We start from the raw sequence: 20,896 nt of genomic DNA, 5'->3' as shown, positions 1-20,896 counted from the left end.
TCCTGGATCCAGAATTTTTTTCAGTCTTAAGAGCAGCCAATATAGGCATATAGGGATTGCTAGTAACTACATAAGAACCAATGTTTCTTTTTTAACAAGTTGTTTTTTAGCTCACCTGTCACATAGTGACAAGGTGAGCTTTTGTGATCACCCTTCATCCGTCGTCCGTGCGTCCGTCCATCCGTCAACAATTTCTTGTCTGCACGATAGTGGTTTCATTTATGATTTTATTTTAACCAGACTTGCACACAACTTGTATCACCATAAGATCTCGGTTCCTTTCTTGAACCGGCCAGATCCCATTATGGGTTCCAGAGTTATGGCCCCTGAAAGGGCCAAATTTAGCTATTTTGACCTTGTCTGCACAATAGCAGCTTCATTTATGATATGATTTTTACCAAACTTGCACACAACCTGTATCACCATAAGATCTTGGTTCCTTTCTTAAACCAGCCAGATTCCGTTATGGGTTCCAGAGTTATGGCCCCTGAAAGGGCCAGAATTAGCTATTTTGACATTGTCTGCACAATAGCAGCTTCATTTATGATTTGAATTTAATCAAACTTGCACAAAACTTGTGTCACCATAAGATCTCGGTTCCTTTTTTAAACCCCTGAAAGGTCCAAAATTGGCTATTTTGGCTTTTGCAGCCATATATTTACTTCATTTATGGTTTTATTTGATACAAACTTCCAAAATATCTTCAGCAACAATAGATCTTGAATTCCATGACATATCAGATCCAATTGTAGGTTCCAGAGTTATTTTATATCTGATTACCTCCCCTGATTATAATCAAAATGGATTTATATCAGTAAGAACTTATAGGATTTATTTGAAATTTGATTATTGTCATAAGTTGGACTGAGCCAATCAGGGTAGATAACTATGGACTGATTTTATGTCAAATTACCTCCCTTTATTTCAAATTAAAATGGGTATTTCTCCGTAACTAATGAAGATACTGATCTGAAATTTGATTTATGTCAACAGATTTATTTGGCAGATCCTTATTTTGTTCACTTACAATAATTTGTTTTTTTAATTACTTCCCTTTTACGTTACTATAAATAGCTTATTTTTAGTAACTTTTTTATTATTGGCCGTAGGGAAAAACCGAAAATGAACTTTTTAATACAACTCAAAGTAAGATGACATCACACACCCATGGCATGCCAGTTGCTTCTGATTGTTGGTATGGGTTTAAAGGATTCTTTATTACTGGTAGTAGTATGGTTTATAATACACTTTATATTGCTGGTAGCAAACTGAGTCTTTTCCTCTACAAAAACATGTTAATTTTAGAGAAATTTGTTCAGCTCATTTGAAGATTTTGATAATATTTGAAAAAAAAGATGAAAATTGTGGTAGTTCTTTGAAGAAGGAATAGTTTTTTTTCACAAGCCTGTGGAGGCAGAAGTTTCCTGAGATTTTTCAAGTAGATTAATTCTGGACTTTTTGCACCAGTTTTTCACTATGCTGTTACCTTCAAAAGACGTTTTCACAATTTTCTCAGAAAAAGTGTACATCTCTTTTTGAATTACAAAAACAAGGCTCAAGTTTTCTTTCTTTTATTTTGCTTATTTTTTTTTCTGTTGAAATTGCTTTTGAAAAAAAAGGAAAAAATGTAGATTCAGCAGATTTACACTTGAGCGAAGCATGTATGTTTTGCCGTAAAACTTGGGTGAGCGAGTTCAAAACCAGCTGTTAGCAGTTAGATACCAGTACCGTTCTCACAATTTTCTGCCTTCTGCCTGGAGACTTTTCTCCTGATTGTATCGGCTTGACCCAATTCCCAAGAAATCTGTGTCATATTTGTAAACAAGTTTTGCTATAAACATATGACAATGAAATTAACATGTGATTGGTACGACTGATTTTGTCATTGCGGAAAAGTGTGGAAGAAAAAATGTCCATGTTTATGGGAAAATCTCAATTTTAGCTGGTGTTAAGCAGTATTTTCCTGGGATATAGGGCTGTACTTGATGTGGGGCTTAACTTGTTTATTCCGTTTGTTTGAACTGTAATCTTGGCTGCATGGGAGCCGAGTTCGCCACAACTTTTCTGTGAAACAAGTTGATCTTATTGACCTGATTATAGATGTTTTGTGGGAAAACTGTTTGAAAAGATGTTTATGATTACTTTGATGCATTTTGCAGAGGTTTAAAGAAATTGCAGAATGCAGCAGAAGTGATTTTATTGTGATTTTTTGTATATTAACTGCATTTCTTCAGTTACCTAACCTTTTTATGCCCCCACACATTTATGTGGGGGGCATATAGTGTTTGCTGCTGTCTGTACATCCGTCTGTTCAACCTTTTATAGCTGGGTTTCACAGTTAAAGGAGGGCTGGGCAAGCGTGAGGGACAAGCCTAGTTCAGGGAGGCCCACTGAAGCAGTGATCCCTACAGTTGTGGCAAATGCACTTGGCTCCTTTCACTAGAGCTAAAAATAGAAAAACCTTTTAAATGACTTCCTCTCATGAACCACTAGATGATCTTCATCAAACTTGGTCTGTAGCATCATTGTAAGGTCCTCTGTCAATTCTGTTTAAATTGGGGCACTTGGCCCCATTTAGGGGCTACTAGATGTTAACATGAAAAACCTTTAAACAACTTCTTCTCATGAACAACTTGATGGAGCCTCATCAAATTTGGTCTGTTGCATCTCCATTAAACATGGTATGTATTGTCATTGTAAGGTCCTCACTCAGATGTGTTCAAATGGGGGCATTTGACCTGTCTTATGTTTTTGTATGCTGAACACAGAATCTGATATTTACATTCATGATTCAATGTGTCATTAGTTTATTTAAGATTAAATAGTCATGGTCAAGTGAGTGACTTACGGCTACATGTTGCTCTTGTTATGTTTTCTTTCAATTGTGGCACACAGAATAAAACATGGATTGAATATTTTACAGTGAAAACAAAAGATATTTTGGTAACCTGCTACAGATTAACCAGAAATAGTTTGACATAGATATATATATAAAAGATAGGTGGTATGGATCTTATCGCTCTTTTTATATGCGCCGCAATTTGACCGCAGATTGGCAGCATAGCCAGAGAATAGGACTGTCCTCATAAAATGCCTGGTTGAAAGCGAACCGTCCATTGGACCGAAACAGTAGCGTTGACCAATAAGGTTGTCCTAATATTTTCATCCTTGTTTGCATTTTGTTTCCCGGCTTCTCCTATTACACTAAACTACATGCAAAATGACTGAAAACAATATAATGGCATGGAGCCGTAGTTGAAGTCTTTGTATTGTGTGTATTTTACAAATTTAACATTTTGTAGGTCATAACTGAAGAATAGATCAATATATTTTATAATTGTAAGGCTGATTCTTTGAAAGCACGAGAGTGTGTGTTCTCCACCCACCCACTGTGCAAATGACATATTGGGATTACTTCATTCCTTCATCTTTCTTCTAAAAGTGAAAGAAGTTTTTGTTTATGTGAAATTTAATATTCAGTCATTTTCCAATGAAGAATTCTGCAATAACATTTACATTTTTATCTTGCAAAACTGTCTTCACCTCATAATTTATCAGTTTATTTCAGTGGCAAAAAACTTGAAGCTGGTACAATGCAGCCATTGTATTGTGCCACGTTCCATTAAAAAGATTTTTTACATAAAATGAAATTTTGCAGACAAGGAAATGTAGCCTGATTATGAAAGATAAAATTGCTATGGATAGTGATATAGTTTGGGTTTTTGGCACTAATATGTAGATTAAGAAGCAAATAATGTCTTAAAAAATGATTTATGTATAATTAAGAGTCTTGTCAAATTCCTGCACATAGTCTCAAGATGATAGCCAATTCACATTCCAGAAAACCACAGTTATCTTTCATTAAAGGCCCTAGATGCATCAGTTTCTGTTGAAATTATGCTATGAACTTTTGTCATGTAATTTTTCTGTTATGTCTTATCTTTTAATTTTTTTTTAGCAAATCAGACATTTTTTGAAAAATATAACTATTCTTTATTACCTCCCTTTAATAGAGCTGATTGTAAAGTTATAAATTATTTTTCAGTTAAGCACTCTTCTAACTACAATTGTACCTTATTGTAAGAAATTTTAATTTGAAAATAGCTCTTTCTATTTTGAACATAATTTCAAATCCACTGTGGGACTTTAAAATGAACTCGGTTCTGAGGAATGAAATGTAGGTAAGAGGTTTATAGTTAATAGTTTGGACTGTGTTCAAATCCATTACAAATTAAGCCTCATTCAGACATTTTTAGATTATCTTTGATACAAATCTTAAATTAGTAATTTCATTTCTTTGTCTAGAAAGAAAGTAATATTCCAGACAAAAAAATAACTCATTAATTTTGAGGACCTTTGATTGAACTTTCTGATGTAGAAAGGTTATGTACTGGTTACTCTTCTGTACCTCGTCTGACAATCAGACCTTTTAGTAGCTAGGTTACAATACATCTGAGTCAGTAGTGCACTGGTTAGCACAGTGGTTAGCAGGTTGAAACAACTGTTTAAGTGACTGACTGATATTGGTCCTGTTAGTATACATTATATTGACCCTTCTTCAATAGCATAATAATTATGTCAACTGCTTTTGGCAACTATTATCAAATCAGATAGGTCATCAGAATAAAGAAAAGAAATCACCAAATCTTATACAGAATATATTTAAATTAGACTCAAAAGAACCTTTTGGGAAAAGCTTGCACTGGTTACATATTAGGAGATGTAATATAAGATGTGAGAACAATTGGGTGAACTTTCAACTTCCTAGTTGAGTGGCAGGCGTCTGCCCTCGAGTATCCTTAAAATCTGAAATTATACAGTTGTAGAGTTGTAACATTGGTTAATGGTTAATGGTTAAGCATTCCTTTAAGTGGGTTTCAGGCAGCCTCCTGGAAAAATCCAGCAACTAAGTACGGTTTAATTTATACCAATTTATTTTAATTAGATTGTGAAGTTCTACAGCTTATATTAATCTTTCTCGATACGTCATTCCTGATGGAATCCATCGCCACGAGGGTGTGAGAGAAGAGACCGGTTTCCTTTTTAATGTTGAGCGCCAAGCACGGGAGTTACTGGTACCATTTTTCACGTCTTTGGTATGACAGAGTCGGGGATTGAACCAACGGCCTCCCGCATTCAAAGCGGATGCTCCACTACTAGGCTATTGAGGCAGTTTATAATCCAGGTAGTGCTTGAACCTACCACCTCTAAGTTGAATGATACTATCCACCCCAAAAATGCTGTGTTGGTAAATGGTGATTGGATCTTTCAGTTATTGTTTCATTCTGCTTGTTGTATTTTTCAGTTGTGCTACCTGACATATGGTACAAAAGATGTACTGGAACGGGAATGCAAGAATCTTCATAAGAAAGTGAAGGTATAACACTGTTTGATGTAGTGCTTATTCTATGACATATTCTGCCAAAACATGACCATCTTTTTGTTGTTCATTGCAAGTACTGTATAATGAAGGGATAGTGCCATTAGCATAATATCTTTCAGTATTTCAATTATGTAAAGGCTTTCAGTTTAACTGACCGGTATTCAAGGATTCTGTACCAGTACTCACTTATTTTCCTTGTTTTCCATAATTCAGCGATATATGACCATTTTGTGTCGATTAACCGTAAAACCCAACTCACTCCCTCACTCACTTGTTTTCCATAAGTAACTGACAAGTTTCCCAAAAAGAAATTTAGAGGTGAAGGGCGATTAATTTCAGACATATTGTCTCCTGTCCAAATGTCGCACAAAAGATTTGCCTTGACGAGAAATCACTCTCAGGTTGGAGTAATAGTCTTGTATTTTAATTGCCTATTGTAAGCAAGCTTGAATGATAGGTTCAGGATCTTACTATTGTATGTATGAGTTGCATTTCATAATTTTATCTTCTGCATTCAATGTTTCTGTACCTGTGTAGCTGGAGTTAGATGGTGAAGAGGTGGAGCTTCATGACATAGAGGGGCTAGTGGTACTCAACATAGCAAGTTGGGGTGGGGGCTGTAGGCCTTGGGATCTTGCCGAGAACAAAGATGACTTCAGCCCAGCAAGGTACAACTTTCATCTTACATTTCTATATTCTATTTGTGTGGCTTTAACACTTACCCTGCTAAATTTCATAATGGACTAGTCCATCTTTCAATTTGGACAATACCATTAACTGTTAAAAGGGGTGCTTAACAAAAAGATACTAACTGTATGGCAAACAGTGTAGACCATGATTAGACTGCAGGATGTGCAGGCTGACCTTGATCTGCACTGGTCGCAAAGGCAGAATCACTTGCCACCAGCAGGCAAGGGTTTAGTTGGCTTTGAAAACAGTTCATATTGAAATGGAATGTTCTGTTTTGTTATAGGTTCAGTAATGTTTTTCTTTTTTGTTAGATTGAAGGTAAGAAGAAAAAAACAAAATGGAAAATGTCATAAAAAAACAGCAAAAAAGCTCTTTGGTAATGTATTTTGACAAGTGTAAAATTACAATTGCAAAGTTATGCTAACAGCTATTTTAGATGTGGTCCTGGAGATAGTGTTATCGTGTCAAACCTTTTAATTGCATTTTTTCTTATCTTTGAGCCATACTGTTAGGTAATTGTTAGAGATTGTAAATAAATGAACTGGGCGTTGATAAATCACAGTGCCACTAGAATTTACTCGAAATGGGAGTAGGGTCACATACTTTCCTAGAAAAAAAATCTAGATTTCATTAATTCTAAGATTATGCAATAAATAGAAAATTTGGAAATTTTACCACCAAAGTTTATAAGATAGACCTTATTAAGTGCTAATTGGCCCAGGTCGGTCTCCCTGTCCATCTGCGTCCAAACCTTGGTTAAAGTTTTAATGTACTTTCTCTTTATGTCTGTTATCATTTGATTGAAACTTAAAATAGCATTCTTCAGCATCACCTGTATCATATGACACAAGGGCTATAACTCTCTTACTAATATCTCATTAAGTATCCTCCCTTTTAAATTTGGAAGTTCAGGTTAAGTTTTGGAACTCTTTCACTCTGTCCCCATTAATACTGAAATGGATTTGATTCAAACTTGAAATGGTTGTTTCATATCAACACTCACATCATATGACACAAGGTCTATATCTTTTGCAATTCTGCCCCTTTTTACTAAGAATTTAAGGTTAGTTTTTATGTTTTTTCACTATATCTCTGTTATAACAGAAGGGATTTGTTTCAAACTTGAAACATTAGTTCAACATCATCACCGACATTATATGATAAAAGTGTCATAATCCTAACACCAATATTCTATGGATTAAAACCCCTTTTGTCTTAAAATTTCAGGTTAAATGCACTTTCATGCACATTCACTCTATCTCTGTTAACTTAAAATAGTTGTTCTACATCATTACCCATGTCATATGATACTAAGGGCATTTCTCTGAAGAAGTAGTCAATGAATTATGTCCCTTTTATGCTAAGAAATTTTGCACATTCACACTATCTCTGTTTTGAACTGTTGTCCAACATCATCATCTGCATTGCTGGTGTCAATCATTCCAGTAATACCTCTAGTCTCCTCTGATATGTCCTATTTCACCATCAAACATTGAAATAGTTTAGCCTGCTGGCTCCTCAGAGAGCACTTGTTTTCTCTGGAGTTTTCAACTTCATTAATTTTCTGAAGAAAAAAATAGGAGAAGAATTTGTAACGAAAAAGTGTGAACAAAGAAGAGAAAAGTTTCAGGTAGAAGTTTTGTTACTTTGCTTTTGAAACCGTGAGAAACGTAAGGCATAATTAATACAGGCATTGCCTCATTTTTGTAAACATATGGTAATATATAATCCTACTGACATGTAGGCAGACAAGCAAGCATGAAAAGATTAATGCTTTCAAATCTGTTGTATGACATCAAAGAACTGTTTTGTTCATCAAAAGTTTAAGCTTTTAAAACTGTTAATTTAACAAGAAATGTCCAAGGATATAAGTTTCTGACACAGCATGATATGGACCCATTGGAATACTGATGTAGACTTATACATCTTACAGTTTGCATTCTACACCTATAATAAACATATCTGAAGTTTATTTGCAATCTGCACCTATGATGTATTTATCAGAAGTTTATCTGCAGTGTGCACATATGCTGAATGCATCTTAAGTTTGTCTGCAGTGTGCACCTATGCTGAATGTATCTGAAGTTTATCTGCAATGTGTACCTATGCTGAATGCATCTGAAGTTTATCTGCAGTCTGCACCTATAGTGAATGTATCTGAAGTTTATCTGCAATGTGCATCTATGCTGAATGCATCTGAAGTTTATCTGCAGTCTGCACCTATGCTGAATGTATCTGAAGTTTATCTGCAATGTGCACCTATTCTGAATGCATCTGAAGTTTGTCTGCAGTCTGCACCTATGCTGAATGTATCTGAAGTTTATCTGCAGTGTGCATCTATGCTTAATGTATCTGAAGTTTGTCTGCAGTGTGCACCTATGCTGAATGTATCTGAAGTTTATCTGCAGTGTGCACATATGCTGAATGTCTGAAGTTTATCTGCAATCTGCACCTATGCTGAATGTATCTGAAGTTTGTCTGCAGTCTGCACCTATGCTGAATGTATCTGAAGTTTGTCTGCAGTCTGCACCTATAGTGAATGTATCTGAAGTTAATCTGCAATGTGTTCCTATGCTGAATGCATCTGAAGTTTATCTGCAGTGTGCACCTATGCTGTATGTATCTGAAGTTTATCTGCAGTGTGCACCTATGCAGACTGTATCTGAAGTTTATCTGCAGTGTGCATCTACGCTGGATGTATCTGAAGTATATTTGCAATGTGCACCTGTGATGAATGTATTAGTCTACACCTATGATGAATGTATCTGAAGTTTATATGCAGTCTGCACCTTCACAATATCTGAAATTTATCCTAGTCTGTACCAATAATGTATATATCTGAAACTAATTCAACAGTTTGCACCATAGCTGTATATACCTGAAATTTTTCTTAACAGTCTGCACCTATGCTGTATGTAACAGACAGCTGTCTCATAGATGTAAAGAGAGATTTTTGCAATTGTCCTGTGTCATCAACAGTTGAACTGTTAATACTCTAGAGGTCACAATTCTTGTCTAGTCATAATTTCTCAGACTGTTCCTCTCAGTATTATCTCTGGTAAAAAACTAGGTCCGTGGTCTAGTGGTAACACGCTTGACTGTCACTCCAGAGGTCCAGGGTTCAAATCTTGGTCCAGGCACTTGAAATTTCTGAGATACTCTTGAGTGTCTCCCACCTAACTAAGAGGCCTGTACTGGTTCTTCCCATGAAAGACATCTTCGCATGTATTGGTGCTATACACATACAGCCTATACCTACCCATCCCCATGTCTGAGCGGTGAAGCACAGAAGTCCCTTAACTGCCTTAATATGAAAGTTCTGTGTAGAATATTTTTTCAGATGCTTTTAATGAAATTGTTGTATAATAATGCTTAGAATTGTCTTGAAACACTCGCTATTCTGGGGTCAGTTTACAGTACAAGGGATGTCTGCAGTCACTATAACCTTTGTTTGAAAGGTGGTTAATGTTTCTTTATACATACTCAAGTATATATGGAAGAGACAAGCACTCTTCAATGTAATCAACAGTAATTTATTGTAAATAACAAATTTAAAATGTACTTTTAATAAGAAGAAAATTGGACACATTTCATCTGCCATTGAAATTTTGTTTATAACTGTATATCTTGACAGTTTGAGTTTGTTTACATTGGGATTTTTTTTACTTGGAAATTCCTATAAATGCACCTAGTTTCCCATAATGCACTACTGTTCTTTTAAACACATGTTGAAGACCTTTCTTCAGAAAAATACATTAACCTGATAAATATGCCCAGAAAGACAGATAAGATTTGTTGATTGAAATTATGTTGATTATAAATAAAGTTAGCACTTTATGTTTTCCTTGATAATTTACTAGGTGCCTGGAAAATATAAATGGTTTTGTTGACAGTGCAAGACATGCCATAAATCTGAACCTAGTTTACTAGAAAACATGTGCTGGGTATTAGACCCTATAAGAAAAGAATTAATATAGTCGCACATACTGTATCTTTATTTCAGTCCAATATTTTTCTTGTACTAAAAAGATTTACATGTATAGTTAATTGCCATATTGAAGTTCAAAAAACAAGACTTCCATGCATTTCAAACTTTTTATAAAATTAATATTGTGACATCTGTTTGTGGAAAAAATATTAACTTCTTATACATTATACACAGTGCTACAAAAATATCACATACTTGAAATATATACATCTTTGCATTAAAGTGTTATAATTTAGTTTTAAATAATCATTAATTTTTCCTCCATTTTACCAGTGATGTTAATTGAATATCAGAACTTTAAAAGTTTGCTTCTTTTTTAGCTCATCTGATTTTTTGAAAAAAAAATGATGAGTTATTGTCATCACTTGAGCGGTTGTCGGCGTCGGCGTCTGCGTCGGCGTTGCCTGGTTAAGTTTTATGTTTAGGTCAGCTTTTCTCCTAAACTATCAAAGCTATTGCTTTGAAACTTGGAATACTTGTTCACCATCATAAGCTGACCCTGTATAGCAAGAAACATAACTCCATCTTGCTTTTTGCAAGATTTATGGCCCCTTTTGTACTTAGAAAATATCAGATTTCTTGGTTAAGTTTTATGTTTAGGTCAACTTTTCTCCTAAACTATCAAAGCTATTGCTTTGAAACTTGGAATACTTGTTCACCGTCATAAGCAGACCATGTACATCAAGAAACATAACTCCATCTTGCTTTTTGCAAGATTTATTGCCCCTTTTGGACTTAGAAAATCAGTTTTCTTGGTTAAGTTTTATGTTTAGGTCAGCTTTTATCCTAAACTATCAAAGCTATTGCTTTAAAACTTGCAACACTTGTTCACCATCATAAGTTGACCCTGTACAGCAAGAAACATAACTCCATCCTGCTTTTTGCAAGATTTATGGCCCCTTTTGGACTTAGAAAATATCAGATTTCTTGGTTAAGTTTTATGTTTAGGTCAACTTTTTCTCTTAAACTATCAAAGCTATTGCTTTGAAACTTGCAACACTTGTTGACCATCATAAGCTGACCCTGTACAGCAAGCAACATAACTCCATCTTGCTTTTTGCAATAATTATTGCCCCTTTTGGACTTAGAAAATCATTTTCTTGGTTGAGTATTATGTTTAAGTCAACTTTTCTCATAAACTATCAAAGCTATTGCTTTAAAACTTGCAGCAGTTTTTCACCATCATAAGTGGACACTGAACATCGAGAAACATAACTCTATCCTGCTTTTTGCAAGAATGATGGCCCTTTTTAGACTTAGAAAATCATGGGTAGGACAACATTTCTATTACACAAAAAAAATCAGATGAGCGTCAGCACCCGCAAGGCGGTGCTCTTGTTTTTTTCGTAAAATTACAGATATGTGTTTATTTTATGCAAAATGTAGAAACTAAAATACATAGGTATACAGTCCAACCTAAGCAGCCAGCAAGGGGAAGCAGCCAATTTGGCCGCTGAAGACAGGTGACCGCTGATCGGAGTTGCAGCCAGTATATGTATTTTTCAGACTTCCGGCCAGTTTAGCCTTTAGGCCCATTTCTTGTTTAGTTTCTATTATTATTTTACCAAGATAACTTGACGTGCATTTGCCTTCACAATACGAATTGTCTTCTATGCAATCTAAAACTCCAGCGTGATTTTTAACAACAAAAACTGTTACAGACAATTTTCCAACTTCAAAACAAGTTTGTTTAATTTTCGCCATTTTGGTAAGGGAAGCTACTCTCCGCGCTTACTGTCTACGCTAAAATCTAAGATCGCCGTTATGTTCTGTAAAAGATCAAGTGGTTTATTTTCTTTCAAACACAATAAATTTCGAATAAATTTAATAGCGTTTTGATGAAAGAAATATAAAGAATCACAAATAGTATGCTACTAATTAGATATCGAGTATTATCTTTAACCGAGATCAAACTGTAAACAACAAAATTGACACGAGGTGACACGCTAATTGCCGATAATTACTGGCCATTTGGTCGGAACAAAAAGGGGATCACACCTTTGATTATCAGTTTTAATTGATAAGCTCATGTCATTTTGGCGTCTGTGTGGTGAAGTCACGCGAGACTAAGCAATCACGTGTTTCTCAAAAATCGGGTATCGTCGGCGATCATCGCCTAAAAATAATTTGTTTTGGAAGAAACATGGCCGCTGAAAGGGGTCAAATATGGCGGTCGGGAGGCAATTTTGGTGGCCGCTGGCCGCGGACGGGAGGTGGCCACTGAATAAAGTGATGAAATAGAGGAAAATCTGTCGGGGGGAATCATAAAATGACTACTAAACCGAGGTGACCGCTGATCGGAGGTGACCGTTAGTACAGGTTGGACTGTATGTATAATCCCCTATATAATAATGTGAATGATAATACCGGACAAAAATAGAATTTGAAATAGTGTTTACCGAAGTATTAGAAATACATGTAAGTATTTAGAAAAAATATTGTTATGTAAACTTTGGCATGTAACTGCACAAAACACAGAGTTAGTATGTTACTGTGTTAGTTGAGGTTACAGATTTTGAGTCAATTTACTACTGACATATTGAATTGTCTCCCTTTGACCTAAAGCGAATTGTAGAACATCTGTCAGTATTTGAGTTTTTTGACGTAAGCTTCATCAGGGATTTTTTTGGCGGTAGATATTTTATTACAGTAATAAAAAATTCAAGAGAAAGGAGAAAAAAGGCATTTTTGTTTCAGTGATTTTTTTTTTTTATACACCTTGAAATATCATTGAATTTTTCAAGCACCTGGAGACAAGAGACCGAGGGACCTGGAACGATTTAGACAGATTCTTAAAAGCATGCCATCATCATGTCACGCTGGGAGCTTAATTAGTAAAACAGGTCTTGTAATGTTTTCTATAAGTCTTCTAATTAAATGAACAGTCATCAAAACTCATCAGACGGCTATTATATCTTGACGTAAAATTTGACATGTTTGCGTATAACTAGTTTTTATGATTTCTTCACTCTTGATTTATAAATGCAGTGCTATTTCTGAATGTTACAATACTTTTTTGTTTTATGTAATGTTAACTAATAACATATCATATACCACTAGTGTTCCTTTGATCGTTATTGATCCATGTAGAAAAATTGAAGTAGCCGAAAATTTATTTAGTTTTTCAGTATATGTTTTTATGATTTGGTGGCAGAGAGCACCTGTTTAAAGATGATTAACGCAATCTGGCACTGATTAGACATGAAGTGGAAAGGTTTCGTGTTTCTTGCATTTAAATTTTATTGCTGGAGTGAGGCAAAGACTGGATAAGTGCCACTTAGAATATAGATAATGACACCAGGGCCCTGGTTAGTGTAATATCCTAGAGTTTATTATGAAAACACACATTGACTAATGATAGAACATTTTATTTTTATGAGGGCAACTAACAGTGATGTTAGCACCCTCCCTGTAAATTGTATGCTTAAAAGAATGACTGAAACATAACAATAAAACTGAATAACCAGTTTTTAGTCTATGAGAATTATTTACTGCCTTGTTTGCAAAGTAAAATCATTACAGGTTTTTAATGCAAGACTACTTTGACGTGTTAAGCATGAAATTATAAGTCCACTACTGGTAATAAACCAGTTTTAGAGACTTGAAGTTTGTGTTGGTTTGTTCTGTATCTGTCTGTCGGCCAGTCTGTCCCATTTCAGTCAGTAACATTGCCCTGCATGCATTTATTTATAAACCTTCACAATAACAAGACAATGTATAACATCCAAGACTCTGACCTCTTGCTCAGAGGTCAAGGTCCTTCACCATAACAAGACAATGTATAACATCTAAGACTCTGACCTCTTGCTCAGAGGTCAAGGTCATTCACAATAACAAGACAATGTATAACATCCGAGACTGACCTCTTGCTCAGAGGTCAAGGTCATTCACAAAAACAAGACAATGTATAACATCCGAGACTGACCTCTTGCTCAGAGGTCAAGGTCATTCACCATAACAAGACAATGTATAACATCCGAGACTGACCTCTTGCTCAGAGGTCAAGGTCCTTCACCATAACAAGACAATGTATAACATCTAAGACTCTGACCTCTTGCTCAGAGGTCAAGGTCCTTCACCATAACAAGACAATGTATAACATCTAAGACTCTGACCTCTTGCTCAGAGGTCAAGGTCATTCACCATAACAAGACAATGTACAGTAAACCTCACTTATAAGGAACTCGGATATAAGGAACACTCGGTTATAAGGAACAGTTTTCAATTCCCCGATCTAATTCCTTCTTTATTCAACGTAAAAATCCTCGGTTATAGGGAACTCGGTTATAAGGAACACTCGGTTATAAGGAACACATTTTTCAGTCCCAAAGTACAAAATACAATTGAAAACACCTCGGTTATAGCGAACAGCCATAAAGAATAAAAATGATTGAAAATCGGAAATAAACAGGAGAATCGCTGATGACGTCAGAGTAACGTCGGCACTTTTACGCGTTTTCGTGCACTTGAAGTCTCTGCTATGATATTCACGATAAAAAGAAAATAGATCTATATAATTTCAGCATTAACCAAATTTACCAAATTTACCTACTAGACGGTAGTAGACTTATATTTACTCAAGATTATGTTCGAGAGCTACATGTATTAGGTATTTCATGTTAACAACAGTGATCGAAAATCAGTCTCGGTCACGGTCACGATAATACTATCCTAAATAAATGTGTTAATTACGCGTGATTAACAATGGCAAACAGTCCAATTTACCAAATTTTCAATTAAATTATTGTAAAACATGTAGCAGGTGCTAAAATGAACAATAGCAAAGCTATTCATATGATTAACACTTTAACCGTATGTATGGTACCATTGCCTAGTCGTAATACACTGTATGTCATAAACACCTTACTTTTAAAGTTTAATGGGTAGTCTAATTTAACAATTTGAAGACTTATTTTATATGAGTATTGATGCATTCACATAGCATGCAGTCGAGCAAGGTAAGGGGAGTAACTGAAACATGTCATAATGTAACCCTCTCTAAAAAGAAGATAGAAATAACCGTCAAAAATAAACACAAATTACGGTCATTCTCACCGACGTACATTTTGGCTTAGTTTAGGTTTAACGTCGTGTTTCAACACTATTTCAGTCATATACATGCAGGCAGTGTTTACCTTACCATCTCTACAGGAAAGTGCCTGTACTAGACTCGCAACTTTCTCATATAAAGATTCATTTTCGGCACATAAAGTGAATACATAGGTCTTTTCAAACGTCAGTCAAATAATGTTCGCTATGCAAATTGTGTTCGTTATACAAACCTCGGTTACAAGGAACTAGTTCGCTATACGGATATAAGGAACCTCGGTTATAAGGAACAATTTTTAGAGGTCCCAAGCTGTTCCTTATAAGCGAGGTTAACTGTATAACATCTAAGACTCTGACCTCTTGCTCAGAGGTCAAGGTCATTCACAATAACAAGACAATGTATAACATCTAAGACTCTGACCTCTTGTTCAGAGGTCAAGGTCCTTCACCATAACAAGACAATGTATAACATCCGAGACTGACCTCTGAGCAGACAATGTATAACATCCGAGACTGACCTCTTGCTCAGAGGTCAAGGTCATTCACCATAACAAGACAATGTATAACATCCGAGACTGACCTCTTGCTCAGAGGTCAAGGTCCTTCACCATAACAAGACAATGTATAACATCCGAGACTGACCTCTTGCTCAGAGGTCAAGGTCCTTCACCATAACAAGACAATGTATAACATCCGAGACTGACCTCTTGCTCAGAGGTCAAGTCATTCACAATAACAAGACAATGTATAACATCCGAGACTGACCTCTTGCTCAGAGGTCAAGGTCATTCACAATAACAAGACAATGTATTACATCTAAGACTCTGACCTCTTGCTCAGAGGTCAAGGTCCTTCACCATAACAAGACAATGTATAACATCTAAGACTCTGACCTCTTGCTCAGAGGTCAAGGTCACAAGATGAGCTAAAATAAATTCTTGTTAATCCTTACCCTGCTAAATTTCTATAATGAACTTGTCCATCTTCTAATTTAGACAGTACCATTAACAACTGTTAAAGGGGTGCTGACCAAAAAGAAATGGACTGAATGGCGAACAGTGCAGATCTTGTTCAGACTGCATGGATGTGCAGGGCTGATCATGATCTACACTGGTCGCAAAGGCAGAAGCAATCATGTCCAGCATGATTAGGGTTAAGTCTGTAACATCCTTACACATGGATTGATGTTAAAACACTTGGCAAGCACATTCAGCATAAGAAGAGGTGATGCATGTAAGACTCAGTCTGCTAGCTCAAAGGTCAGGTTCACAGTTCAACAAAAAAAAAAGAGGAAAATAATTCTTTTGTAACAAAAACAGATTAGCTCAAAACACATTACTATCTGAGATCAAAAAGTGGTGTGTTGATGCAGGCTACAGCTGTCGGTTTAAGTGATATCCCAACATGTAGGTTGCGGTCTCTCTAAATGTTCATTGCTATGCCTTAAAAATAAAGTCAAGACTGTACGGTGGCCTGTAATTATTACTGACTCAGTGTTATTTAGGGTTATGATTTATTTTTTAGGGGCCTCTGTGGCGTTGAATTCTTAATGTGAGGAAGCTTTCCAGCTGGCTTTCAAAAGGTCAGTGGTTCTACCCAGGTGCAAGCCTCTGATGGAATAATGCAGGGATGTGCACCTGGGGTCTTCCTCCACCATCAAAGCTGGAAAGTCTCCATAAAACATATAATTGTGTCAGAGTGACATTAAACACAACAATGACAAAATGATATGTTTTTTAATAGATAAGATCTGTACAATATCATAAATAAGTTCTGTACAGTTCTGTACAATATCATAAATAAGTTCTTAAGTTCTGTACAATATCAGAGAATGACAAGATTTCCTTCAGTAAAATTATTGTTTTAAATGTAGAACAGCATTACATGTAAAATTCCATTTAATAACTGCATAAAATGAAAACAGATTTTGTGCCATTGTGTGTGATGCCTACTGTTGTTAACTTTGTTGTTAACTGTAAAACAGCTCTTTAAATTAAGTAAGTTTAAAGGCACACATAATTGGATATTTTAAACTGTTATTAATTAACTATATAGCCCATGTAATTGTTTTAAATTAGTGACCAGTTAGCCTCCATTTTCTGACCAAGACATCAGCCATATCTTATTACATGAAAGAGGTAGGTGGTTTGCATAAATCACTTTTGTTCTGTTCTGTAACAGAATATCTTACAAAACAACAGGACCTGATCACAATTTATCGTTCTATAAGTGAGTGAGACACCAGTATTACCAGTAGTATTATTCTTGGAAAAAAGATTTTATCTATGAAAGACAGTTATTTTAACATGGAAATTCAAACCATTAAAAATGACAATATTTGATTTAGATCATTCAGATGAAGTGTCTTACTAATAGAACAGATCTGATATTGTTAACCAGGGAGAATACACCTGTTCAGCTCTTACAGCTGACCTGACCTGACCACAGATGACCCTAGACGGACAATGTCCACTGCCTCTAGGTACAATAGAGCATACAGACCATTGGACATGGTAGTATCTATTGATCCTATATCTGATTTAGTATCACTGTAACAACTGTTAATAGGTTTATATACTGACCAGGGTAGGATACCTGAATTTGTAGGATTTTAGTAGAGTCTTACCCTAAACCCGCTTTACACAAGGGAAACAATCTGTTTATAGAGTGAAATTGTTGAGTTAACACCGTTTGTCAATCAAAATCTTGCCCATGTTATATCGATGCAACAGAAAAGTAAGCTATCTTTGTTACCTGCTATTCAGGATGACACAGTCATGCATCTAACAGTCCTGAAATTGTTTTATTTGATTTTCTCATATTTGTAGATATTTCTCCCACACTTTGACGCATATATATTGGTAGCAGAAATTGTTCTCTTTCTCAACATATTTCACCTTGTGAAATTCTGTGGTTTTTAACTTCTTAAAAGAAATCATCTGTTTTTGACACATTTCACCACAAAAATGTCAAACTTTCCCATGGGCATTAAATGATTTGATCTTTACATATTTTTTCTTTACAAATTGCTGACCGTTGCAGTAATTATGCATAATTTTTTCATGCCTTAAGGTAAAAAGTGCATAATTTGCATGGGATACTTAGTACATATTCACCTGAGCCTACAATAAAGTTTTACTGGAGTTGTCTCCATTTTTTCAAATATTTTATCCAGGATCATTTTTTTCAGCTCAATTAACTCTTTTTCAGAAAATGATAAATTAAATATGTTTCGGACTGTACTGTACCTTGGTGCAGTTAGCTGCACATATCTAAAATAGATAGTGCATACATGACGTTTGTATTTTTAGTTCCAGTGCCTAATTTTAGAGGATTCAAGTATTGTTGACACAAATGTTAAAAGTCAAATGTTTTTTTGTTGTTTTTTGGGGTTTTTTTTTTTAGAGGGCATCATTATCAATGCACTTTATTTTTAATAGAGAATTGTTTTTTAACAGTTCTTATTTTATTTTATATTTTCTAAATTTTCCATCGAACATTACAGTTAATATGCAACTCAAAATAAATTCAGGGCAGAACTCTTCAACAGCCTGACTGTCAGTATGGCAGCCTTCCTAATTTAAATGCATTTTCTGGCATTTAGATAAAAAATTACAAAACAATGCATTTTGCAATAGAGTTCTGATTTTGTATTTGCAGGAAACCAAAACATAGAAAAGCTTTTTTTCAGCAACAAATTTAGTTCTACCTGCCTCACTTTTCATGTCTCCGGTTCTTAGACTGCCAAGACAGGCAGGTTTTAATAAATTAACATATTATTATTCATTTATTTGGCATTTTTTTGTCATAAACAAAACTTGAAGTTGTTTATGAGGCTATAAACAGTATTTTATCAAAGCTGACTGTATTTATGTTTTATCACCAGGTGTTCAATGTTCCTGCAGCACTTCATGATCATCTGTCATCATAAACTGCATTTGTCTTCTTGTCTATTATGGCCTTCCATATCTAATCTGTATGCACTTTGATACATTTCTGAAGATATATAATTACTATATTATTAGTGCTTTACAGGCTGAGAGATAAGTTTTCTGAGTAATCGCAGACAACAGAAGCTCATATGGTTTATGATGCAGGTACCAGGTGTTGTGCAATTACTGGTAAAGAAGTTGAGTCATGCATGGTGGAACATTGATAAAATGATGTGTAGAAGTTGTTCTAGGGATAGTGGAGATTTTTGCTTTGAATAAATAAGCTGATTGAGAGAGAAAATTCTTATCTATGGTCCTCTTCATTATCCAATTCTAAATTATAGAACTAATTTTTGATAAAACTCTTAGGACAAAATTGTGTGAATTATATTTCACAAAGTTCCACAAGAAATTACTGTGTAACCTTTAGCCTGCTGGCAGCAAGTGATCAGTGCAAACCAAGATCAGCCTGCACATTTGTTCAGTGGGTAAATTTTCAGTAAACACCCCTTCAAATAATAAATGGTAATGCCCAAATTGAATGATGGTTCAGTCCATTTTATAAATTTAGTGGGCTAAAGAGTAATGTAAATGACATGTTAATAATTCCCTCATAAGAAATGAGTTTAGGCCCTGATCATTAAATTATAACATGATACCAGCTTGTTTAATAGACTTTTCCAAAGGATTCACTCCCTCCCTTAGGTTTTTTTCACCCCTTCAGTCTAAATATGGCATAAAATGAGTGTTTTATGCACAGATCTACTTAATTTTATCCTTTAGCCTGCTAACGGCAAGTGATTCTGCCTTGGCGACCAGTGCAGACCAAGATCATGGTCTGTACTATTTGCTAATCAGTCAGTATATTTTCAGTGAACACCCCTTTGAATATTTAATGGTATTGCCCAGATTGAATGATGGACCAGGGTTAAAGACATGATAGTGAAGCCTTGTCAAGCATATTATGTGATGAAAATGCTTTGAGAATAGGTGCAGAAAGTGAGAACATTTACTCCCCCCCCCCCCCCAGATGTTTATTGTTGTAGGTGTAATTCATCCTGATCTATCTTCACAGAATTCATTTATCATCTCCAAATTGGTCTCCTTACAAAACTTGCCATCAATTTATCTCTGTTTACAGTTAAATGCATGAACAAATGCAGCAAGTTTACATTTATATGTCATCTCATGTACAGCTGTTTAGTTAACTATCAAAAGGGGAGGTAATCAATCATGTAAGATTTTCAGAAGGAAATGCAGCTGTATAAATTGTGTCTCAAGTACAGTTAGTTTTCACAATGAAATTGTATAATAAAATCAACCTGTTTTCAATTAAAACTAAAATAAAGCATATGTTTGGAGTGACGAGAGTGCATGTGCATTTTGTTGCAGCAAGATAAAAGTATTGTAACAGTCTATAAATTAGCAAGTAGATAAAACGGTTCTCCACTGAGGTGAAAAATGTGCATTTTTCACTAAAGTAGAAAGTTTTATAGCATAAAAGGGTAGGGAATAGAAAATTCTTTCACAGAATACCCTTCTCCTTTTTTAATTAAAGATTCATTTTCAAACATTCTATCTTGCATGTGAGTATTTCATATAAATTTGAAAATGATTGGTTTCGCACATTATTTGATTATTACTGAAAATAGTATAAATTTTATTATCTAATAAAATCTCAAAATTTCCATCAACCAGTCTTGACACAGGTTTGGTTTATTTTCTTTTTCAGTTGATAATAACATTAATTTTAATTGAAATAGCAAGAAAAAAAGGGTTTTTTGCTTATTAGTGTGAAATTATTGTAAGACATCTGGATGGTATATCTGTGCACAGATGTGATATGTCAGAGAA

The 20,896-nt window shown here is 35.0% G+C and overlaps 1 protein-coding gene across 1 annotated transcript in view; it reads left to right on the top strand.

The window, feature by feature from the left end:
• The window catches only part of LOC123563556 (diacylglycerol kinase epsilon-like), a 76,244-nt gene that overhangs the window by 36,410 nt on the left and 18,938 nt on the right, over positions 1-20,896 (top strand). The window contains exons 7-8 of the mRNA XM_045356410.2: positions 5,306-5,377; positions 5,921-6,051. Of these exons, the coding sequence (XP_045212345.2) occupies positions 5,306-5,377; positions 5,921-6,051 (203 nt within the window). The remainder of the gene's footprint in view (positions 1-5,305; positions 5,378-5,920; positions 6,052-20,896) is intronic.

This window comes from Mercenaria mercenaria, chromosome 2 (genome assembly GCF_021730395.1).
Source record: "Mercenaria mercenaria strain notata chromosome 2, MADL_Memer_1, whole genome shotgun sequence".
Classification (NCBI taxonomy): domain Eukaryota; kingdom Metazoa; phylum Mollusca; class Bivalvia; order Venerida; family Veneridae; genus Mercenaria; species Mercenaria mercenaria.
The sequence above is the reverse complement of the archived record's forward strand: the minus strand, read 5'-3'. Positions and strand labels throughout refer to the sequence as shown.